The sequence below is a fragment of the Drosophila erecta genome, unplaced genomic scaffold (assembly GCF_003286155.1).
Source record: "Drosophila erecta strain 14021-0224.00,06,07 unplaced genomic scaffold, DereRS2 tig00000055-arrow-pilon, whole genome shotgun sequence".
Classification (NCBI taxonomy): Eukaryota; Metazoa; Arthropoda; class Insecta; order Diptera; family Drosophilidae; genus Drosophila; species Drosophila erecta.
This window is the reverse complement of record NW_020825200.1, coordinates 15,440,409-15,464,408: the sequence shown is the minus strand read 5'-3', so window position 1 is coordinate 15,464,408 and position 24,000 is coordinate 15,440,409. Positions and strand designations below refer to the sequence as shown.

At 45.0% G+C, this 24,000-nt stretch overlaps 2 protein-coding genes across 2 annotated transcripts in view; both read right to left on the bottom strand.

The window, feature by feature from the left end:
- Positions 1–16,313: 16,313 nt before the first annotated feature.
- Positions 16,314–18,992, bottom strand: LOC113564069. The gene is made up of 2 exons (XM_026978585.1): positions 18,512–18,992; positions 16,314–18,338 (listed from the first exon to the last, which is right to left on the bottom strand). The coding sequence occupies exon 1, from the start codon at positions 18,969–18,971 to the stop codon at positions 18,540–18,542; it is 432 nt and encodes a 143-aa protein (XP_026834386.1). The 5' UTR covers positions 18,972–18,992; the 3' UTR covers positions 16,314–18,338; positions 18,512–18,539.
- Positions 18,993–19,036: 44 nt separating this feature from the next.
- Positions 19,037–24,000, bottom strand: part of LOC6543109 — a 28,222-nt gene continuing 23,258 nt past the window's right edge. Inside the window, exons 7-12 of the mRNA XM_026978584.1 lie at positions 23,840–23,979; positions 23,541–23,748; positions 20,959–21,174; positions 20,511–20,743; positions 19,738–19,876; positions 19,037–19,546 (exon numbers count right to left, since the gene is read on the bottom strand). Coding sequence (XP_026834385.1) covers positions 19,056–19,546; positions 19,738–19,876; positions 20,511–20,743; positions 20,959–21,174; positions 23,541–23,748; positions 23,840–23,979 — 1,427 coding nt within the window. The 3' untranslated portion in view covers positions 19,037–19,055. The remainder of the gene's footprint in view (positions 19,547–19,737; positions 19,877–20,510; positions 20,744–20,958; positions 21,175–23,540; positions 23,749–23,839; positions 23,980–24,000) is intronic.

Sequence of the window (24,000 nt, the reverse complement as noted above, 5' to 3'; positions counted from 1 at the left end):
CAAAAAACACTCTTATAAAACAGTAAACTTTATGGGAAATGGTACAATAAATACATTAAACACAGATGTCAAGACATAATTAATAAAGCCGGAGAGAACTGCATTTCACGCCGCAGAGCTCGGCATATCCGCGATCTAATCCAATCCGTAATCTACCCCTTGGCCCACTGCAGAATGGGAGGAATCGAGTGGGCCGTGCAACCGATATGTTTCAATCAGCATTTTTCGGGGTTCCTCGGGCAATTTGCACCCCGCACGTGCCCGAACTGAGTGCAATTGCAATTACTTTCAGAGCTCGAAGTTTAACGATGGGAAAACACAAATTGCACGGTGAGCACTTGGAAGGAAATTCAATTTCAATGAGGCTCATCAAAGTTTTCCGCCGCGTGGGAAAGCGGCTTGTTGTGGTTGGTTGCCCAACTTTCGCACATCCATTACGATATCATATGCGACCGATCTTCAGATGGTCGACCTTCAGCAGGGGGAGTGGCCATAGGGCTGCATTATGCCCTCTGTCCTACGGTTTTAAATTACTTTTGCGGTGAATTATGGCGACGAGCCCCACGAGGCTACCACATACAGGATATATGCGATTTGAATTCCTTTGTTTTTCGCAAAAACCACTTCGCATTGCATTTCATTTGTTTTTCATGAGCGGCAGGGAGTGGGAATACGAATCGAATACGAATACGAATCGAATGCGAATGCGAATACGAATGCGTTTGCGAATGCGAATGCGTTTGGTCGCAGGCTTTGTAGGTAATTCAAATTTGTTTGTGCGTAAATTGAAATGCTACGAAAGCGCATAAACATTCCAATCAATTTGTTGGCAAATGAATTATGCATTGAAAATTGCATCGATTGGTTTTGGGCGTTACATGCGAGGACTCTCACTGGGATAGCATCGAATAAATGCATTGACGAGCTGCCCAAAGTTAAAGCTGACATATGCCAGTGCCATTTTGCTACAGATATGCTTAATAGCTTCCCAATACGCTCGGTTTGCATTCTATCACTACGGAGAATGCAAGAATTTGCATTTGAGCTAATTTGATTCAATCGACATTGCATTCAACACAGCACTTGCCGACTGCTAAATTGAAAATTGCATTATATTATTTCAGATCTGGCTTCGTTATGCTATAGCATGCATTTAATACTGCGAGTATATTTCCCAGTCCATTGGGGCCAAGTCCCCTAATCCCCTCGAGTTGACCTCGGCATGGGTGGAAAAGTCTATCTGCTACCTGTTACGAACTCTTGACCACCACAATATACCCCTTTACTGTGCGACTAATGGGCTTAAAAGGTTGTGTAAAAACAAAACGAGCCGGCCAAATGGCACTCCCTGGTGGTCAAATAAAATCAATAATCCTTAAAAATACAATATTTTACGCAAAAACATATTTTTTAATAGGCTGCACGCGGCCCAAAACGGCAGAGAATACATTTTGCGAGTGCAAAAAAGGCGATCATAAAAACGAGCCGGGGATTTGCAGAATGCATTTTTTGTAGCCGGCGACCAATTTGCAATCAAAGTAATTTTAATGCAAATTTTATATGTTGCCGCACGTAGTTGCAGCGCAGATAGCACCGCGTTGGCCACCAACTGGGCCCAGAAGCGTGAAAGCCGTAAATAAAAACAAAAAGCGACCGCGCCACAGGAAAAGTCGGAATAGGGTCGCGAAAAACTGGCGCTTAACTGCGGACCGGAGGGTCAGACATTCAGCCGCCCACTTCCCCACTTTCCCGCTCACCGAAAGCGGTTTGTTTATTTAAATGATTTTATGACTTTTGCGAACACCAAATGGTGACAACTTGTGGCCCTGAAGTTCGGTGTGGTCAAACAAAGAGTACCTAAAAAAGAAAAGGGAAATTGTTGAAATATGAAAATCCATAAAACGAATATGGAATACTCGACATTTGTACATTTTTCTTACATTTTGCGACTCGTGAGAGATTCCTGCCCTGTATTTAAATGCAAATATCGAACTCATGCTAATAAATACTAGTTCCGGTGCGGTTCCGGTTTTAAAATATGAAATATGGTTTGAATTTAATAGATTTGTTGTTAATGCTGCTCTCTTAGTAACTATTTTCCAGGAGTTGCCAACTTTTTGTTATAATTAACTGGCATTTTTAGCATGTTTTCTTCCTATGAAGTATCTTATGTTTCATATTAACTTATACCTTATACCTTATACCAAGCTAATCAGTAAGAGGAACACAGCGTCCAAGGATGTGCGGTGATCCTTATGGAATCCTCTTCCATTGGCACCAGAATGTGGTGGATTTCTTGTGCACCTCGAAATTCCAACCATTTGACTACAACGACGATGGCAAGTAAGCTGTTTCATTAGTAAATTAGGTCGTGCCTTAAACGGAAGCAAGAGCATAGATAAGCCTTATCCTTTGTTTTCATTTTTGAACACCTATTAAGCCGCTATTAATAGCACTTTACTGCAGGAAGTCACACTATTTTGTGGAAATTGAAGCGCTTCTCCTGTTCAAGGTGGCGAAACCAGAGCAGACGAGGATATCGGTGTTACTGGGAGCAATGTAGTTCTAGTCGAAGGATTACTTCTTGCAACGCCCTTAGGCAGTGCTGGTATCTCAGATACCCTATGGTGCATTCACACACAAAATGATTGTATTTTGGCCAGTCGTCTGAATCAGAGAGATTAAAAACCATCTGTTTTCAACCGCCCAAGACCTAACCGCTGAGAAAGCCAGGACGTGGCTCTTTTTTTACACCATCATCATCACTTTTAAGCCGTGACAACCGTCAGGGGCTTAAGTCCCTCGTTTGAGCTTCCATGACTTGGAGGTCGTAGTAGACTGAGCCGAACAGTAGTGTTTTATACACGATAATGTACAGAGGCTCACTTCAGATGACACATCAGTCTGCCGCAGATAAGCCACTCACATCGGTTGGCTACGATAGCCCGTTTTACAATTATGTTCTGCAACTTCACAAGTAGTCACTGTGAACGAGTTGGCAGTGGGCTCCTTATCACACTGAAAACCCATTCACTTCTGTTAGTAAGCCCAACATTATCGGAAAGCCTATCTCTTTTTGAATCTAATGTGGCAACTAAAAAGAGAATTTCCATAAATGAAAATAGTGATAGGGTGTTGAAGATCAACAACTTTCAAGATACTTTCAGAGATACATTTACGAAGTAGATGTGCTCTTATTAGGCCAAAATGCCGACACCCTTCACTTAAACTACTCTGTTTTTTCCCACAGATTGCTATCTGTGCCAGAGCCTGAGTGTAGGAAACTGATTTATCAATGCGAATCAATATGTATTTAGTTTTACGCACACCATTAATCTATTCGATTATCTTCCGCTTAAACAACAAAACTAATGGTTGCCATGTGCGTGACGAAGGCAGAAGGGTGGTATCCTGTGGGCGTGTTCGCATTTCGTACCCATTTAATCGTCTGTCTGCCCTGCAAATTCTTAATTAACACGCAAACTCGAGGAAAATAGTTCCAAGCGCACACAAATAAATATTTATTGGGTGCGTAGCTCACTTTGCGCTTTTGTTGGTCAGTTTTCCGCCCAGATTGCGATTTGGAAAACCCGCATTTACCATATCCTTTTTCATCACAATGAGGACATTTTATCTATATTAACTGCGAGAGTTATCGAATGCTGGTGAAGCCCTTAGTTCAAAAAAATTAAGATAGATGCTGCATGCTAGATCTCAAAATATCCAACGCGTAAATTTCCGCTTAGTTAATAAAACTAGGCAACATTTAATGGGGAAAACGCGGCTCCGGCGAATGTCAAATATTTGATTAGCCCCATTAGAACCACCCCTCGAACAGTCCTTGGGGATCTGGGATACCACCCATCCCCCCCGTCCACCGAGTGACCCATATGCAAACGCAAGGGTTGCTCGTTCCGCGGAATAATTCATTATAATTCTCGCTCATTAACCCATGGTTCCATGTGCGCTATGCGGTGCTCGGCAAGGACCAACGAAAGGAGAAAAACACTTTTCATAATTAAGCATTGTAATTTTTGTTTGTTTCGCCGGCTGGGGGCTTCTACTCCAATGCCACTCTGCTTCAGCATATCATGGAGCCCAAAACTTGTTGGTGGGGCTTCCATGATGGGCGTATGATTGCTTTTGGATTGCGGCTGACCCTTTACTTGCCGCATTCATATTTCATTAACTCAAGCGAGTATACTATAAGTTGGACGATCGATTGGCAGAGCGCATTAATGTTGAATTTAATTTGGCACTGAATTTGTGTACTCGGAGTGTTTGAAAAGCTTGTCAGTTAGAGTCAGTTATGGGTGCCAGAGATGAGGAATTTTCAATTAGTGCAACCGAAAAATGTCCGCTCCCAGGATTCCCCTGCCGTACACCGTACACTGGAATTTTCATAATTATGCAGAGCTGGCAGGAAGTTGTTGAATTTACATTAATTTTGTAGTAAATTTAATTAGAAAACAAACTTTTCGCCTGCCTCATGTCATATCGAAACGCGCTGCTGTCAGAGAACTCCTTTCCCAGACTGCTTTTCCGGAAAAGCCGTCATTAGAGGGTAGCTACTAAATGCGAACTTACGGCCCAAATGTCTATAATTTCTATGAACATGGCAACCGAAAGCTGATCCCTCCGCACCGCAGTGCTTCGCAGTGCTCCGCAGTTTGCTGAGCATTAGTTATTACTACCAACTATAATTTAAAATAAATGCCAAAGTAGCCGGGCTCTAAGCCGCAGAACCTCGAACCTCGAACCTCGAACCTAGAGCCTCTGCCTCTCAGTCCAGAGCGGGCTATTAAGCCCACCCCAAACCAGCCAAGCCACCCTAACCACCCAAGCCACCCTACTTCACTCCTTCGGTGGCGTTGCTGTTGGCTTTATAATAAATTTATAAATGAAAATATGAAAAATGGTCGCTGCGTGTTTTTGCCAAACTAAGCAGCAAAAACAAGCAGAGAAACCTCTAAAAATTCCCTCTAAGAGCAGGGAAAGCTGGAAAAGCTGAAAAGGAGTAGGAAAAGTGGGTGAGTTGGGACTGCAATCGGGCTTGCGGATAGGTCATCAGTGGGCCGTGGTCGATTTTTAAACTTTTCTTAAAGCAGCTGCCAGCCGAAGTAAGCTGTTGTTATTATAATGGATATTTGCCACAAACAAAGGGTTTGAGATCTTAGTCGATGTAGATGGGATGTCCGAGACTTAAGCACTTAGGAGTTTTTTTAATTCGCGAGATACTTTCATTAATGGAAGTTTGAAAAACTCGGACTATTCCGCGTATGTCCGATCCTTCGGGACCAACTGACCCGAATATCTTTTTGTGACATTTCAATTTCAGAGCCGAGTATACCCAACTTAACGAACTTTATCTTCAGCTGACCCGTGGCTGCCACCATGTACGCTTTCATGGATATAAGGTATACCAAACACTGGAAAATAAACCAACTGCTCGGTGGTGGGGCACAAAAATGAAATAAACTTTCACTGTATGTAGAGGAAGTGGACGAGAAAAGAGCAAATGGCCGTGAGCATCAGCAGAACAAACAAACACATCCTCGTCCTGTCCTCATCCTGTTTAAAGGGCACATGGTCACCACACCACCACAAGCGCAATTTTGATTAGATGTTGCCATGTGTATGCGTGTGTGTGTGTGCAAACATATATTTTATGGCTGTTGTTGAATTCTACGGAAAAAGTTACTGCTCAAGGGCTTTGCAACATGTATCAGGAAGCAGCCGCAAAGTTATTAGAATGAGGATTTTCATCAACATCTATTCCAATGGGAAATCTACAGATTATTGATCAAATTCCCATCACACGCCGCTGGATAATCTGCTTACTCATAATGGAATGTGCTTTCTTCCTTACAGTTAATTTAAATAGAGTTCTTTGTTTTATTTATGTAAAATTCTGCATGCCTAATTGCTCGGATGCCTTAAAGAGTTGCCTCACATTTTGGCCTTAAATTTCCGACTGCTGCGTGATTTAAAGTGCTGCAGAAGGTGGACACTTTCTACGGCGTCTCCACTTCGGAACATGGCTATAAAATACAAGAGAGTGTAAAAACTTTCGCCATTTTCTTTGCCAACTTTCCGTTGCATTTGCACAGAGCAAAATGTCTTTTTGCCAAGTAGTCAACGGTGCATATAACTCAACAGGAGACTCCCCACTGGCTCCATCTATCTTGGCAGCGCCCTCTGGCGGCAACAGCTGCAACTGTGCTGGACTAAGCTGAGCGTAAAAATAGAAAAAATTTGCATATCCTGTGACCCACTTATAATCATTTTTCATACAACAACAGCACGCCGCCAGCGCAATATTAGCCAAGAAGCCCGATATGGAATGAGGTTATGTTTGCTCTCGGCCAAAAGCCCCGCCCCCCAGCCCCCTGGAAGCAGCCACACACACACAGCATCATTTGCATAAATTGTGCATGTCAAGGTGTGGGAGCCCGAAAGACAAATAAAGTCGCTCGTGGGATCGCAAAGGAGCCAAATCCGCGGAAGGAGGCGCTGGCTTCCCAATTTCCCATCCACTTGGCCCGAGTTATGGACCGAATTCTATTTCGGTGCTCATTAGCGTAGGCACAAACTGTCGGCGTAATTAATAGTGAAAAAATGAAAAAAGTGGGGAAATGGGAAGGCAGGAGCAAAAAATAAATTGTGAGTGTTGATCGTCTCCACACGCCGCAGAGTGGAAATTTATTTGTCTGTGATTAATCAGAGGCAGTGATGGGGAAAAGTTGCACTTCAAGCTTACATACGAGCAAATTTGATTGCTTTCGAATAAGCAGCAATAACGTTGAAATTAATCAAACCGTTTGCCATTGCATCGATATCTTAATCAGAATAATGTGCGCATTCGTTTATTTATTCGAGTCGGCGAGAACACGGCTGTGCCACTGAATTGGGTCAACAGCTCTGGCTGCCCTCTGTAAATAATCAGCTTTGATCAAATTTATTTTGGCCAAAACCAACCATCATGCAAATACATACACATGGCATTTGTGCAATGCATTGCAGATTGCTCATGCTTCACTTTGGTTTTGCTGTTTGCTTTTGCCTTTATGCAGATTTGCACAATTTTTCATTACAGGACTCACACAAAGCGAGTTTCGTGAAGCGTCAAAATGTATTCAAATATTCTAATCAAGTCTATTCGTTGGGCACACAGTTCTTTATTCACCTGTTATGTATCCACTAAAGGTTTTACATAAGTGCTAAGGACATTTTTTGAAACACGCATGCCCATTTTAGGGTGGACCAAAGTTATTCAGGATATTAATAAACGTTACATTTGCAGTGATGTTGATGTAAGCGCTTTTATGCTCTGCATTGAATTGATTTCTCAATTGATTGGCATGAAATATGTTGCCACAATGCCCACATTTATAGATATCCGCAAACAACAATTTTATGAATGCCAGCTTATAAACTTGTCGAGTTCAATGCAAACGAAAATCAATACCAATGTTGCGAGTTTATACCCAAAATATAAACTTGACCTATACTCATTCGCAGGCCATCAAGTGCGAGCCATTCGTTGGAATATGCAAATTTTCAACTTTTCCGAACTTTTGGCCAGTCAGTTCATTTATCTCCCTCCCTCCCACTGGCGATGGAGATGCCACACTCATAGATATCGCTTATATCAATCGGTTGCAAGTTTTCGGTTCGCGTCGCGAACGTGACGTGAATGGGACTTAAGTGATTTTAATAGTTCACGTGCTGCTTTTGACAAAACGCCGACCAGATGCGGCAGGGGAGGGGGAGCGGCCACTTGCAGCCAGTACTTCCGCTTCCCCCTGCCCCTGCCCCTGCACACCCTGTTCATCCCCATCCGCTCCCCATTCCCATCACATTGCATCCCCATCGAAGGCAGTGGAACCACCGACCACAATTTCCGCGCGGCTTGGCCCGATTCTCGGCGGTCTAAGTAAATTCAGTTGCCTGATTTGATTTGCAAATGCGGCGCAGGGAAGGCACGTGACTTAAAACTGTCAGTTTAGCTGGAAGTATGTATTGTCCTTAGCCCCGTCTTCCGCTAATTGGAGATGCGATCGTGATTGGGTTCGGAAATCGTGAGCCTGGCCAGAACGCCCAACTAACTCAGCAAAGCCCCACTCGAATTAGAACGATGGTAACTGGAGTGTAGTTGTGGTAATTAATAGGTAAATATTTAATAACTGATATTTCACGCTGTTGGCCGACACTTTGAGGTAGTCCATCTCCAATTCATATAGCTACCTGTACTGCCCTTTCCCTTTCAGACTGAAATGCGTGTAATGGACACGCGCCGGCTGACTTAATATCAATTTCGACCACGACCCTCCTCGTGTTCACCTTCGTTTTCTTTTTTTCCTGTTACCCGCCGTCTGCAGAAGTTTTTAAGTCAAATGAATTTTTTATGGCAGGTCGGTCGGTTGTCTTACGTGTTTTGGGTTCCAAATTCTAAATTCTAAATTCGGCCCACCTGCGTCCAGCTGGGGATGCACAGCCCCACTTTGGAATAAATCACTTTAAAATACTTTCGATTGGGCGGCTAACAATTTGCAAATGGAACCGGCGCAAAATGTGGCTTTGGTGGCTTCCAAAAAAAAAAAAACAAAGGTGCTAATGGGATTATGAGCTCATCATTTGGTTAATAATAGAAGACACATCCTCCGAAGACTGGACTTCCCATTTTAATTACGATAACAAGCTTCCGCTCCCCGGAGGACAATTTTAAGGAGCAATCTGATTAGCCGCAACTATTTGCAGCCTGAACTCTGAACCCGAGTTCCTGTATAAAATTGAGCCGTGCCACCGCAAACTTGTGCAAAATTCATGCAGTTTATTGAACGCCCAACCAAAACTGCGTGTTTCAGGACTCCGGGGAAACAGAGCCTACACTGAATATATTGGCCAGATGTGTGGTTAACTCGGCTTTTCCTTCGAGTTGAGCAACCTAGGCCCCCTCTCCACCCCCGGCCAACTTGTCAGCTTGATTTTCCTCCGCTGATTAAAGTTTCTCCGGCAAATTTATGACGTCGCCTGCGAGTATTGTCTGAAATTCGAACCTGAAGAGTCCACTTAGCGCCAGCTAATTGAAACTTTGCCTAATACCAGTTTATGGCCTAAGCTGTGACGGGAGTGCGGGGTGACTTACCAGATTATAAACAGCAAGCTAAGACTTGGCAATAATTTGATAATTTAATTGCACTTAACCTCGTTGAACCCTGCCTCCTTGCATGCGATTATTGCAACGCTGGTGTGTGCTGCTCTTGTTGTTGTAGTTGTGGATGTCGCCGTGGCTGTGGCAACATTTTACTACTGGAAACGTATGCATAAATAAGTTGAGCGCAGAGGCCTCACATCGCCTTCGACCCCTGACCCCTAACCCCTAGCCCGTAACCCCTGGCCCCCATTTGTTCGCCATAGCCGCATAATTGTCGGCCATGTATCTTACGAATGCAAATTAGATGCAAATGTTAATAATCTGCGTGGATGAATTTTAATGAGCAACCAAAGTGTTTGGCGACTTGTCGCCGGCGACGCCTCCCCGACTGCCACGCCCCCAACTTCTCGGAGTCGGCTACTTTATAGCTGCACAGCCCACCGAGTACGACACTTTGGACGTGGAAGTGTCTGCCATGCTTCAAGGATTAGCCCTGACCAGTGCGTTTTGGCCAGGACGAAGAAGCCAAATGGGTTGAGTAAGTACAGGACACAGGGAAGGTATGTGGAGCAGGTTGTTATCAGGAAAAATAAACGTTACGGGTCCATGGAGAGTGAAACCTTCAAGTGTCCCAGAAACCAACTCCTAACTTACACCACTAAATCCCATTTTCAGCTAGAGGTTTTCCGAGCAAACAATCTTTTAAAGAGTAATTTGCTCAGCTCCTCAGTTACTCCTGCCTATTTATACCAGCATAATTTCCGCCTTGTTAGATAGTCCATTTGAGATGGGGAATGCTCGGAGTAACCCTGGCAGCTGTGCCCAGCCAGACATCCAAGAGGCTGCGGCTAATTAACGCGGCTGTAAAAGTGGATCCAACCCGGGGCAGTGGAGTCCAAAGGACGCGAGGCAGCGGGAAACGACATAAAAAGCAAGGGCAAAATACACGTGCCACGGGTATGTGGAGATCCACGGAGTGGCACGGATTGGAGTTATGGCTTCTGACACTTTGCCGATGCCAAATTTAGACGCGACCAGCCGGGTGACGGCGTCTGTATGATTTCCTCTCCATTGCCCTTTTGGTCATGAGCACGAGCAGATCTGAAAATGAAAACAGATGTTGAAAATCAGTTTCATATTAAGGCCAGCTCATGTGGAAACTTAATTGTTGCCGCAAATCATCGATCTATCACACTCGATGTCCTTTGATACGAGGGTGTTTCCAAAGCTTGAGCTTATCAAACTTCACTCGACATTTTACTGCAGAAAGATATATTTCTGCTATATAACATTGATGTATGTAAAACACGGCTAATAGGGGCATCATAACACAGTGCTTTTGATTATGGTAATGGGCAATTATAGAAACTTTGCTTTAAACGTTAAAAATTACACACGAATTAAGCAATTTGTGTAATCATGCAAATGGTTATGAGTTAAATAAATCGCTACGAACAAATAATGCAACTTTGCGACCCTGTCGAATCGATCACCGAATTAGTATGCATTACATTAATTTGCGAATCAACACACTAACAAAACAAAGCAAAAACAAAGGGGCATGAAATTTCGACATACGTCGCGCACATGATGCATTTCCCACATCCCCTGGCAGGGTGGAAAATGGGGGGGGGAAGGGATGCACGCGTGTTCTGTGCAACAACTACGCAATGAATCAAACAAATACACCTGGGACTGGATGCGAAAAGCCGGGGTTGATTTGGCTGGACCGTGAGGAAGCGAGCGGGAAAAGATACGGATACCGCGCTGGGGAAACAATGGAAAAATCCACACGGAAGGCGAATGTGAAAGGGAAAATTTTTATTTATATGCGATTAAGTGCAATGGCAAAAGTGGCAGGGGCAGGGCGAAGGGAAATGAGAGGCAGCATTACAAATAATGGATTAAATCACATTTTGGTAGCCAACGGAAGGAACTGGGAGGGGAAATGGGACGCAGGATGAAGGGGTCGGCTTAAGAGATTTCCATCGATGCAACTCGAGGACGTCACGGGAAAAATAACAAATGGAGAGGAAGCAGTAAGTGAAAAGTGTGATGTGGTTGGCGGCAAATTGAAGATAAGCATTAGCAAGTGGAAACCTTCTTGAAAAAACTGAATTTTAATGTGGCCCGGAAAAACAGAGGTCATCCGCAGCGCTTTCGCTTTTCTTTGCCGCTTTCCCGTCTCTGGCTAATACTCCAGTCCTGGTAATCCTGTAACCAAGCACCACGGGTGACTCCGGCGACCCGAGCGGAGGATTACGACCACGCATTAGCCAGAAGTGCGCCCGGCACGGGAATCTGTTCCGCTAAGCCGACATGACCAATGGCGAGCACTTGTTAATTTCTCATACTAATTTCCCGAAATGTCATTTGGGGAGTTGCCGTGGTGCGCTGAGTTTTTTAAGGCGCTGCGCCTCTTCATTAATCACGGCGATCGGGTTTTGAGCACGAACCACGACCCCGCACTATTCGCCATCATTTTTTAGGATTTAGCGGAGCTTTCCCAGTGGGAAATCGGCATGCCACTGCCTGAGTGATGTAAATTTCCCCTGGGTTGTGTGATAAATTCGAGGGTTAGGCGCATGATTAGCGCATTTGCCCCATATATCCCATATATCCGTCAGGAGCAATCGTGCTTGGGCTAACAAGAAAGCTATATTACTATTTATAGCCAAACTACCTTGATGTCTGGGCCCTTTTCCCATTTTACCTGGAACATAAATCTGTCTTTTACTATTTATACACCTAATTCCGTCTAATATATGATTAAAATCCTGAGGAAAACCTAAAGTGCGTGAGCGAAAATATTATGTTTGAATCAAACAAGTTAATTGTATAATCTTTAGAGAGAAAGTTGATATACATCCCTTCCGTTCACAAGGGTAAATATTAGGTTTTTATTCATTCACTCCGCTTCCCATCAGTTGTCTTCCACCAATCCACAATATCAGCAGTTCCTCCTATTACGCAGAACTGCTGCCATTATCAAAATACCAACATAAGCATCCCATTAACTAGATACCAGGCCGGGAGCAGGGGATTCCATCCACTAAGCCGTCTGGACAAATACTTAGATACCCTCCATTCGGTGTTTTGGAAGAGCCGGCGAAGTAAAAATGGGAAAATATGCTTTTTATGCCAGTGGCGCACTCTCGTCCTTGGGTTTTGTTGTCCTTTAGCGAGGCACTCCAACAACTGTGCAAATAAGTAAAAAGTAATCCTAATTACAATTGCAAGTTATAAATAAACATGGACAAGGGCAACGGCGCTGCAGAGGCAGCTCTGCCCGAATTTCGAAAGCAGATAATAATGTAAATCCCCTAACAAGCCATAAAAGGGATAAACCTTGCGAAATGAAATGAGTGAGTAAGCCCAGAAACAGCCAGCCACATCTGAGTTTCTAGGGTAAGTTGGAGTAGCTGATGGCAAAAAACCAAATGTGGGCATGTCCTTAGAAAGCTGGAAATTATGTCGTGTAAGCACCCTGACTTTGGGACGTTGTTTTTATGTAACTCCTACAAAACCCATTACGCAGTAATGTAAACTATGTCATACAGACTTGATGTACCTTTATAGAACAGCCAGGACTTATTGTATACACATTTAATGTTTGGTATACAGACATCCTATTTTTAGTACGGAACAAAATTCCTGTTAATTGAGAAAGAGCCCTTTCACAAAACACCAGTTATTTATATATTATTTTTTATGTAACTCCTACAAAACCCATTACGCAGTAATGTAAACTATGTCGTATGACTATGATGTATTTTTATAGAACAGCCAGGACTTATTGTATACATTTAATGTTTGGTATACAGACATCCTATTTTTTAGTATGCAACAAAATTCCTGTTAATTTATAAAGAACACTTTGTTTTACTTCACAAAACCCCAGTTATTTATATATTATTTTTTATGTAACTCTTACAAAACCCATTACGCAGTAATGTAAACTATGTCATATGATGTACCTTTATAGAACAGCCAGGACTTATTGTATACACATTTAATGTTTGGTATACAGACATCCTATTTTTAGTACGGAACAAAATTCCTGTTCATTTAGAAAGAACCATTTGTTTAACTTCACAAAACCCCAGTTATTTTCGTATGAACAAATCTTTTATCATTGGGTTTATGCGTAGGTCGTATAATCAACATACCCACATCCAAAATTTTTGTGAGAACGCAGAACCAGCTTGAACCCTTTGGTATTAGTAAAACATAATTAAAAATGTTCTATTCATCGTATTTGCACGAAGTAAAATTGTTTTCAATAAAGCAAATTGCCTAAATAGCCGAGTTCCGGTTTACGATGGTTCCCTCTTTTCACGGCGCATAATTACGAGTGTTCCAGGATCAGCATTGAAAGCCTATTTCTGACAATCTAATTCACCTCTGCAAATAAACACGAACACTGGAAAGTAGAAGGGATATTTCCAAGCCCTTTTTGACTTTTCTAAAGGATCAACTACATGCGCAAACAATGGACGGATGGGAACAATGGGCAGCTCTACGGACTACGGACTACGGACTACCTGGAAGTTCCGAAGTTCGGAATGGTAAAAAAGAAACCCGTCATAATCGCCTGGCCATCAGGCGGCGAGATCTGCACCCCAGCTGGTTTTGCACGGGGTCTTCCCCCTATGAAGCGTTAAATTGAAGCAATTTGACACTTTATCGTTCTCGTCATCGGCGCACACAATGCCGGGATGGCTGCCATATTTGCATAGGGAAGTTCTCCCGGCTCGGAGCCGCCTAAAAACAAAGTGGAATGTGGAATACAAAGTCGTCCGTCCGTCCGGTGCAACTAATGCAATTCATGCGATGACGTTTCCCTTCGATCCCACCTCCATCAGCGTCTATCTGTCCTTTGTTTGTGCTTGTGTTTGCGCTTGTGTTTGTGTTTGCCCATGTCCTGGCAAACGTCCTGTCTGTCAATTTGCATGTTACCTTGCGTCTCACTCGGCTTTCACTTACCGTCTCGCTCCCACCCATCTCCGCTGCTTATCAGGAGCAGCTTCCTTCCGCACATCCTTGCCGACTTCCTTTGTCCCGCGTCTGCGGGTGGGCACTTGTATTTGTTTATCTAACTATCAGACTGCTACTGCTCCAATCTGCAGCTCCAGATTCGAGTGTGTTAATTGCTCCCTCCTGCTCCCTCCACCCTGGCGCACTTTGTCCTTGCCCTGTGCTAATATTTTAATAGCAGACACAGACTTGCTAATCCACCATTGAGTTTTGTAGCCCTGCTAATGCTCAAAAATCATTTGCCCACCCAACTGCACACACTCCAGCTGGCTATTTAGATGCATTTCCAGTTGGTTGGAGGGATTTGAACAGATTGTTCTGAAACTACCGATCAACGCCTTCAAAATGCCCACAAGCTATGACGTAACTTGCTAGATCTCTGCCAGCACTCAGTTGATCAGACAACTATTCCTTGGAATTATTTATTGCACTTGTGGGGTTTCAATTTATACACATAAATAACTACGTCACGCTGCTTTTTGTAGCCGTGTTAAATGGCCTCGAGTGTCCAACTGCCAAATGGAACACTCAAATGGCAGGAGAAGGGGCGGATCGAACCCTTTTTTCGCAAATATTTTCGAAAGGTCCACATAATGCGACAAATAAAGTCATTCAGAGGGAGGACAAACGACAAGCGACCAGCGACAAACGACGACGAGTGTTACAAATTGAAAGCCTGTTAAATGAACAACGGACACAAAACCGAAAAGTGCAATGAAAATAAATAAAGCTGAATAAAATCAAATAAAATCGTTTAACACTCGGCGCTGGTTTGGGTACAGCTCCCAACAGCTCCAGTTGACAGACAATGCGACGAACGGAGGAAACTCTTCACTCATTCACGCATTGCGATGCCAATGAAACAGCCAAAATCCAGCGGCCAAAAGGAAGAAATAAACACATCTGATCCCTTTTCCCTTCGCAAATGGCCCTCAACTAATTTCGCAGGACCTGTTTGACAGGTGGGACAGCTGGTATGGGCCGCGAATTGGATGGCTGTCAATCAGCAGTGCATCTATTTATTGGGTCTCTGGTGTCGGAAAATCGAAAGTGTCAATTAAAAGACCGCCGAGTGTTTGCATGCGATTATCTTTATTACATTTGATTTAAATGTTTGCCTGGCAGCACACTAATTCAATCAAACAAAATACGTTTGCTAACTACGAGTTTGAAACTCAGCTTTTGGAATCCGCTGTGGAAAACTGCGAACTGCGAAACAATCAATCTTGGAAACTCCATGAAACTTCGTGAAAATTATATCACTCTGGAAACTCGGTTGAACTTCAGCGTACGTATATAATTTGAGCTTGTTATGAACTTAAATGAACTGCTTTGAAATCCAAATGGTGGCACATTTATTGAGCCAAAACGATGAAAGGTTTATCTTTAATTTACATCACGTGTTGGCCAGAACTAACAGGAGTTTTTTCTGTTTGTGTACAACTTAAACAGCGGCGGCCGTTTGGTGGGAAATGTGAAAAGCTGTGTTGGCTTCATCTGTGTACACTTCCGGGCTCGTTGGCCATCAGTCGTCCATTTGCGGTCAACAGTTTAATTATATTACATTCGATTTCTGCCTTCAATCAGAATTGGCATGGAATTAAAGCAGATGGCAAGTGAAAGGTCTTTGACTCACCCCGATCGGAATAAATAAAAGCACAAGTACTCGATTAATGCCTCCGGGGACATCAGGGCCTTCTGTACTATTTAAACAGCAACTTATGTTTTGTTTAACTTACTAGATTGGGTCCCAAAGGACGGTTACTTTGCCTGCTGCGGAGTGATGAACCACATATTGACAGATTTTGTAGGGTATTTTCTGGGAGGTTGTTTACAAGAACTCCGTTGATGGGCATTTGTTTATCCTTGGGTATGTCTGTTTATGCAGTGCCCTAAAATAACGCAGTGTGTGCGGAGTTTTCGATTGCCGTACAGCTTTCCATTCCATTGCAACATTAAAGTCTCTTGAAACATAAACCACAAAGGACATGTCATCGGGACATGTCAGACATGTCACTGGAGAAAAAACCCACCTGAAAACAGAACCCCATTTTCTTAAATCGTTTGCCTTGGAAACGATATATGCTGTTAAGAATCCACGCCAAGAAAAACATTGGAATTTGCTGTTTAAATAATTGAATACTATATATTTGCCTTTGAAAAATTTACACATAATAAATGCATTTAAATTAATTTAGAAATTAAACTAGTCGGTATATCGACCGCCAAGCGCACCGTAAATAAACAATTTAATGACGTTGCCGTGATTTCCAAAAGACCGGATAACCATTACATTAGTATATAAGTTTTTACAGTGTACTTTTATTAATTTTTACAAAATGTATTTTTAACTTAATGTCTAATCGTTTTATTTAGCTTTCATTACGTTTTTTAATTTACACAAGTCTTGTAGGTAGGTTCGTGATTTGTTTTTGCTCGATAGTAATTTTTCAGTGGCGGACAGTGTTTTTTCTTGCAGTGATCGATCGTGTCTTGCTGTTGCTGTGTTTTCAGTGGGCCAGTGTTGGCAAACCGTTTGTGCAGTGGAAAGTCGAAAGGTTTAGAATTTGTGCAGAAAGTTGAGAAATACATACGGACATATCTCGAAGCCTAATGCTATTAAATACGTTTGAATATGGTTGTAACCGCTTGCTTAATTTTAAGTTGTATATCTTTTGTTGTTAAAAACTTTGCAAATTCTTGCACAAACATTTTAAACGTTGTTTGTGTGGAGCGTGTGCCTGTTTTGGGTTTCTTCCTTTTGTTTTTTTCTCGGTTTTACTATTTAAACTAATTTTTAGTGTTATTAATGGGTGTCGAGTGTCTCGTTTCGTTTATACTTTATGCTATTTCCAACACGCCTATTGTTTGACTATGTATTCGGTTGTTTAAAATTATTTTATCTTTGCTGCTGCTTTTTTAAACTACTACGAAGCTACTACTTTTAACTCTTAGTAAGTTTCGGGTGATACTAATGCGCATTAAACTAAAAAGGAACATATACATGATTATCCATTAATATTAATTATAAATACGATTTGTTTCTTGTTTTATATTCATAGTGCTTTCTTTATAGTCAGAGTCATTTGTTTGCGGGTAGTACGATTCGATAAATTAGAGTTAGCATTGAGAACTGAATACTCGCATCCGCGTGTCTATAAATATAAATAGTTGAATATTGAATCACAAATCATTGATGAAAACTTCATTTTTCTTGGTTTAGGCGAAGTCGCTCTGCACGCTCTCTTGGTCCGTTAAATTCCATTACAATTTTATCATCATCTCCGACCCCGGGAAATCGGGGATTTTCCTACGTAATTTTGCTCAACGCGTCATCGTGTTTCCATCCATAGCAAACAATCTATGTCTATAAGTTTATACACAGAAAATGTACAGTGGGGCTTAAGTAGTGTGAGTGTAGGCGCTTATAGGGTTCTTCAGATGGTTCATATAGTTCATATAGTTCAGATAGTTCATATAGTTCAGGTTTAGTCGGGGTAGGTTCACAGGCATGTACAGTTAGTTCGCAGATCGCAGTGTTCTTCCCGAAAGAGTACTACAAATCAGTTAAACATTATTATAAGCTAGTTAGTCGTATAGGTGTTACTCAATATAATATTTCTTGCTTCGTTTTTCGTTTTATAAACAAATTGTGTCGCTAAATGCTAGACCTTAAATTCGTCTCAATATTCTCATGATTCGTGTATAATCTTGTCGTGAGTTTTGCATGATGTCCTGGATTCGTCCTTGCAATTCAGCTCCTTGCCATCATAAGCAGGTTCTCACTACCCATTCCTAAACTCGTATATTTACAGGGTGTTCTTAACATGTTTCATTAGCTACGTTGTTGGCATATTCTCGACCCTACTACTCTATAAATGATTGGTAGGCGACTGACTCGTTTTCCATTCGATTCGATTCGATTGGATTCGTTTTCGATTGGATTCGATTCGATTCGCTGCGTTTCTTGTTTGCTCAGTGGGTTCAATTGTTGGGCCTTTTAATCCAACTATTTGTGCTTTACTTTTTCCGTCCGTTTCGCCATTTTTGGCGTGGACCTAACTCGGTGATTTTAATTTCGGCGTAACGTCTTCTGTTTATTTACTGTTGCATTTTCAATTCGATCTTCGTTTAGAGGATCTCGCTGTAGATGATATAAAAGTAATACAACAAAGGGGAGGTTAATCACTTGTGATATCTGTCACTTTACTACTTTCGTAGGAGAAGTAAACTAAATATATTTAGGTAGAGGAAAACAGTTTTCCATGAGGTGGGTGTAGGTTCATATCTATTGAATTCGTGCACTGATGAACTCACCTCAAATCCATTCAATATGGGGTTTTCATCAATGATACCACAGCCTGTTGTTTTGTGCCCTCATGACACCGTTTGCCACTCCGCCACCCAGTTCATTGTCATTTCCGCATTTGGCGCCGTCCTTTCCGCTGCCGCTGCTGCTGCCTCCCTCCCCCGCCAGCCTGGTGACGCTGCCCGAAGCCTCGCCAGTGGCGACCACCGCCTTTGAGCCGGCCTTCAGGTGCACGCCCACCACCTCGTCGACGGGAACGGGCAGGGGCACTGGCAGGGGAACCAGCCCCACCCCCTCCACGGCCTTGAGGTGCTGGCGCTGCTGGAGGCCATCGCGCAGGTGCTTGCCGCCCGGGGCGAGCTTGTTGTTGTGCAGGGTCAGGCTGTACTTGGGCTTGCTGGGAGCACCGCCTCCGTAGCCGGCCGCCGAGCTGGCGACCAGGCTCAGGTGCTGGGGCTTCTTGGGCATGGTGGTGCTGCCGGCGGAGGCGGCGGAGGAGGCAGTGGCCCGCTTGGGACCGCTCCCAGCCACCAGCTTCAGCGAGGCTTCGAACTAGAGGTTGTCGGGGTAGCTGCGGAAGTTGTAGGTCCTGGCGCGCTGGAACTCCGCTGCGGCGGCCGCGGCGGCCGAGGAGCTGTTCCCGCTGCTGTACGGATTGATCATGGGCGCGGTGGCCTTGGAGTTCATGGTGCCGATGCCGTCGTCGTAGATGCCGCTGTGGTCCGGCCCACCAGTGCTGCAGTGGCTGCTATGGCTGTGGCTGCTCTTGCCGCCGCCGCTGCTCACCGTGTTGGTGTTGCTGCTGCAGCCGCTCCGCTCCGAGCCCGGTCCCTTGAGCGGCTTGAAGATGGCCGTGGTGGCGTAGTACTTCTCCATGGGCGGCGGCGGAACGGTGGGCGGTCGCGGGAAAATGCTGCTCAGCGGCGGAGGCGGGGTGCGCCGCACATTCACGTAGCCACCACCGCCGGGCGCGCCTCCTCCCATTTTCGACGAGGGCATGTAATCCTGCATGTGGGGCACGGCGTAACCACCTTCCGGCACATCTGTGGTCGCGAAACGAGCGGAGGAACGGGGGAACGAAGGGAAAAAGTCAGCTTAGTCAGGGGAATTGCCACAAAAATTTATTTGCATTAGTTGCCGGCGACGCCATATTTTATGACTTTGCGCGCCAGCCAGCGGAAACGTCCACCGCCAGCGGGGCGGGCTAAAAGGGGGGCTAGGGGGGCTTACACACCTGTATAGTCGGGCGTCATGTTGCACTGTAAATCATTAACCGCCGCATAGCCGTTCACACCACTCGTGTACATGTTCACGTTGAAGGGCTCGTGGTAGAGGCTGTTCTTTCCAATCGAGTCGTTGTCGTCCACGCTGGCCTGGAAGCACAGAGCCGAGGAATGGGGTTAGTACCTTCTGACCCAAGGACCTAACTTAACAGTCGCGCTAATGCATAAAGCGTTTTAGGCCTTGTGCAGCTATTCAGATTCTATAGCTCTTGCGGCTAGATTAAAGGGTCGATTCAGTTATATTCGGAGTGTTATTAAAGCACATTTTGGCCAAATAAATGCCCAATCCTGGCCATCTGTTGCATGGACTTCCAGCTGGATAGTTTCGCAGCTGAAAACCCGTGTTCCCCTCCTCAGTGCGATGATAAACTTTTCCGCACACAGAACTCTTAATTTCCTCCCGAGAAAAAGTTCTTTAATCGAATTTGCCCACCTCCTCCAGTGGGTCGAACTTTAAAGTTCCCCCCCACTGGCCACTTAAGCATGACCCCCACAAATCAAGAGAGCACGCACACTGTCGCCGGGCGTTGAAAAGTCCCATTAAATAAATGCCGGACGAGGGCTTCTCACGTAGGACTAAGCAGTGTGGAAACTCCACGCTACATTGAACAATTATGTGGGAATTCGAGACAGGAATTTCCCGTCCACTACGCACACGTATTCCCAAGCCCAGTGCCCAGTGCCCAGTGACCAGTGCCCCACGACCACTCCACAGTCCACCCACCTTGATGCTGTTGCCGTTCGGACGGTGCTTGTCCACGTTGCCGCCGAGGGTGTTGGGATTGAAGCTGTACTGGAAGGCGTCCAGGACGTTGCTGCCGCGAGCGCGCTTGGTGCGCGAGACAATGAAGAGGATGATGGCCACCAGGAGGATGATGATGGTGGTGAGCACCACGATGACCACACCGATGAAGTTGGCGTCGTTCGGCTCCTGATCGATGGGGCGTGGCGCAATTACTGCAATGGAAGCGGCAAAGAGCAAAGGGCAAATTGAAATTTAAATTAACAAACGCGCGCGTCGAAACGAAATTAAATGTAAATATTGTTCAACTAAATAATTAGCCAGCATCCGCAACCGGAGGAGCGAAAAAGCAGCAAAAGGCCCGATCGGCATTTGCCGCATTGGCAAAGTGAGCTGTTAATTGGATTTATCAGGCTTGTCGGCTACTTACGCTGCGGCCCGTTGTTGTACTTGTTGTTGCCGCCGGAATCGCCGCCCGCCGCGGCCACGCCCTCGCCCAGGCCTCCGGCCGCGCCGCCCACTCCGTTGGGCTTGTTCCGGTTGGCCTGGTACTCGCTGCCCTTGGTCTCATCGTGGACATCCTGCGCCTGGCTGGGCGAGTTGCTGCGCTGCTCCTGCTCGTCGGTGAAGTTTCCCATGGCGGGCACTGGGGGTTAAAGGGCAAGGCGCAAAGAGTTAGATTGGAGCTCAACTGAAGCCCTTCAAGTGGCGGCGAATGTGTGCCGGACGAGATACAAGGGATTAGGGCATGATCCGCTTTCAGCTGGAGCTGTCATACCCTGGAACAAGTTACTACTGATGGAAAAGTGCACATTCCCCTTGATAAACTGGCATCTAAATTGAAATTGCTGCTAATTAGTGAGTTGGAGCTGGAAAACCCGACCGTTGCCATTTGGAGTTAGGAGTAAGCTAATCTGCCATGTGCTTATCCATTTGATCCTAACACTCCCCAAGCCCTATAGCTAATATCCTGAGAAGCAACACCTGCACCCCCGTTCCCTTTGATCTCGCAGGATTCCCAACGCAGTGAAATGTTTTTTATCCTGCAAACATCTTGGGGGCATCACAAAACAGAAATGCCTTCTCGAGTGGGTGACCTCGTTTCTTAGACAGTAAATGGCGTAATTACTGTGTGAAGTTCTTGCGGGGACGTCGTGGAGTTCGGGCCGCTGTTTTGAGTTATGTGCCTGGATCTCAGACAGGACTGGTTGGTGTCCTTTGTTTCTACGCCGCCATTGTCCTTCGGGTGGCAGCGTTTTTTCCGCCTGCGCAGGGAGTATCCGACTGGGCGACCACAGGGCCATAAAACGTTTAAAATAATTAAAATATTTCGTGCCACATTTATCACACACAGAGAGGGGACTGCGGGGCAATGGCGAATATGCCGCATATCCTTGCCACAGTGCGCAGATCCCGCTGCTGCTGTCGCATGCCCTTTATAACTAATTCCCTTTGTGTGTCCCCGGGGCCTTTCTCTCTGTCCCGTCATTGTTTTCTTATTTTTCGGCCTTTGTATTTTTAGAAACCTTTAGCGGCGCGGAGTGCGGCTCCCCGACCACAGCGACTGCAATCACCGCGAGCAAATCTCACAAATTGGGGTTAAATCTGTGTACACTCGCACAGTGCCTGATAAAAATATACGCATACCCTCGAAAGACGCTTCCCTGCCATGCTGGACGTGCGTTTCTTTTGTTTACCCTTACCCTAGTTTCTGCCTCTTGGAGGCCTGCACTCGAGGTGAACGTAATAAAAAACAGCTGGTTGCCCCTGGTTGCTGCTGTTCCACGGTTGCAACCCACTCCCTTCAGGAGGTAGGATCCCATCCCAGGTCGTCTTGTGTGCGTGACAAATGCTTCGTGGCGACGATTCTGCTTTCTGGCTAGTCATGTAATTGCTGCCCGACTGCGGGAACTCAGCCTGGCAGTTTGGTTTTGTTTATTGTGGTCTCGTCTCTGGTTATCCTTGTTCCCACAAAAAACATTTCGCCTCGTAATGCTTGCGGCAAACCACTCAGGACTTGTGATCCGCGGATCATTCGAGTGGCATTTCACTCCTTACAGCGCTCCGTCATTATGAGCCCGAACTGGAGATCGCTGGGTTCCTTTGTGTGAGCCTCCTGTGCGTCTTGGGAACTGAGACCATGGTTGTGCTTCATTCCTAAACCGATTTCTAATATTTTCGCTAGGCGTTCAGCCCGTCTAATTGACTTATAAGAACGGAGCTGGGTGCGATTTACGATCAACTTCCCTGCGTAAAACCATTAGGTTCCCCCATCAGTGCAATCCCGAATCCAAGTGCCATCTGCCGGGAAAAGTGAGGCACCGGAAATCCCTATTCATGCGGCACGCTCTATTGAGCTCATCAATCAAACTCGCTGCCAGGGCAACTTATCCCTTGGCCTATTTCACACCTAACAACGGCGGGATTTACGTGGATTCGCCACCGAACACAATGAATTTGAGCGATCTTCGGTTCACTGACCGGAGATTGGTAATTGGTAGAGCGGAGGGTTTCTGGAATCCGGGTTCGAACTGAGCCTTGCACTGGGGAAATTTTAATCGGGACATGTCGGGATATGCATGGAAAAGTAAGCCGAAATGCAATGCATGTATCTCGTAGATGTATCTCCACCCTTGAGCCTCGGATTGTTTACATTTTGCAAGCAGACGGGTTTTGCGCATTCAATTGACTTTAGTTTTCCAGGCAGAGGAAAATGTTTGCGTTCGTTTATCTCGGGGCCTGGCCACTCCCCCTCCTCCCTATGCAGTCCATTGTTATTGGCCAAAATGTTGGAAAAATGTTTTATCCCCTGTTAGGAGTAATGCATCGCCCCTCCCCCCAAAATCCATCAGTCCTCAGCCGTTGTGTTGTCGCATAATCGAGAGCTCGAGAGTGAAATGAAGCTGAAAAATGCATTTGTTCGTATGCAATTCCATTTCCTCAAGCGGCAAATGCAATTCCCTGCAACTCAGTGCGATTCTGTGCCAGATTCATCCCACGTGCCACACTTACCGGATATAAAGCTGATCTCGGAGAGCATAATCCATTTGACGGCAAAGTACAAATTGATTTTCAAATATTTGCCCACCCGATGGTGCAGCTTGATGGTCACATCCCTCGCATGATCCATTATGGTGTCGGGCATATAGGAGAACTGCACGGGTTCCCCCGAGAAGTAGCGACCTCCGATGCTGAAGAACACCTTGGCGTGCACGAATACCTGGCGGAGATGGGGCATATCATTTAGTTGGCTCATAAGCAACGAATTTAGCTATTAATATGGTGCTGCAAGGACTGGAGTGCGTGCTCACCTGCACATCCTTGGTGAACATATTGTTGGTGTGCAGCACGATGGCGCTGAAGTTGCGAACCGTGTCGAACTCAAATACTATCTCAACCGGTTTTCCCAGCAGTCCGGGCGTATCGTTACGCCAGCCAATCCATTCATAACCTGGAATGAATAAAAACCCAT

Coding starts and splice junctions, on each gene's coding strand:
- LOC113564069 (XM_026978585.1), bottom strand. CDS start 18,971: ATGCCCAAGAAGCCCCAGCACCTGAGCCTGGTCGCCAGCTCGGCGGCC.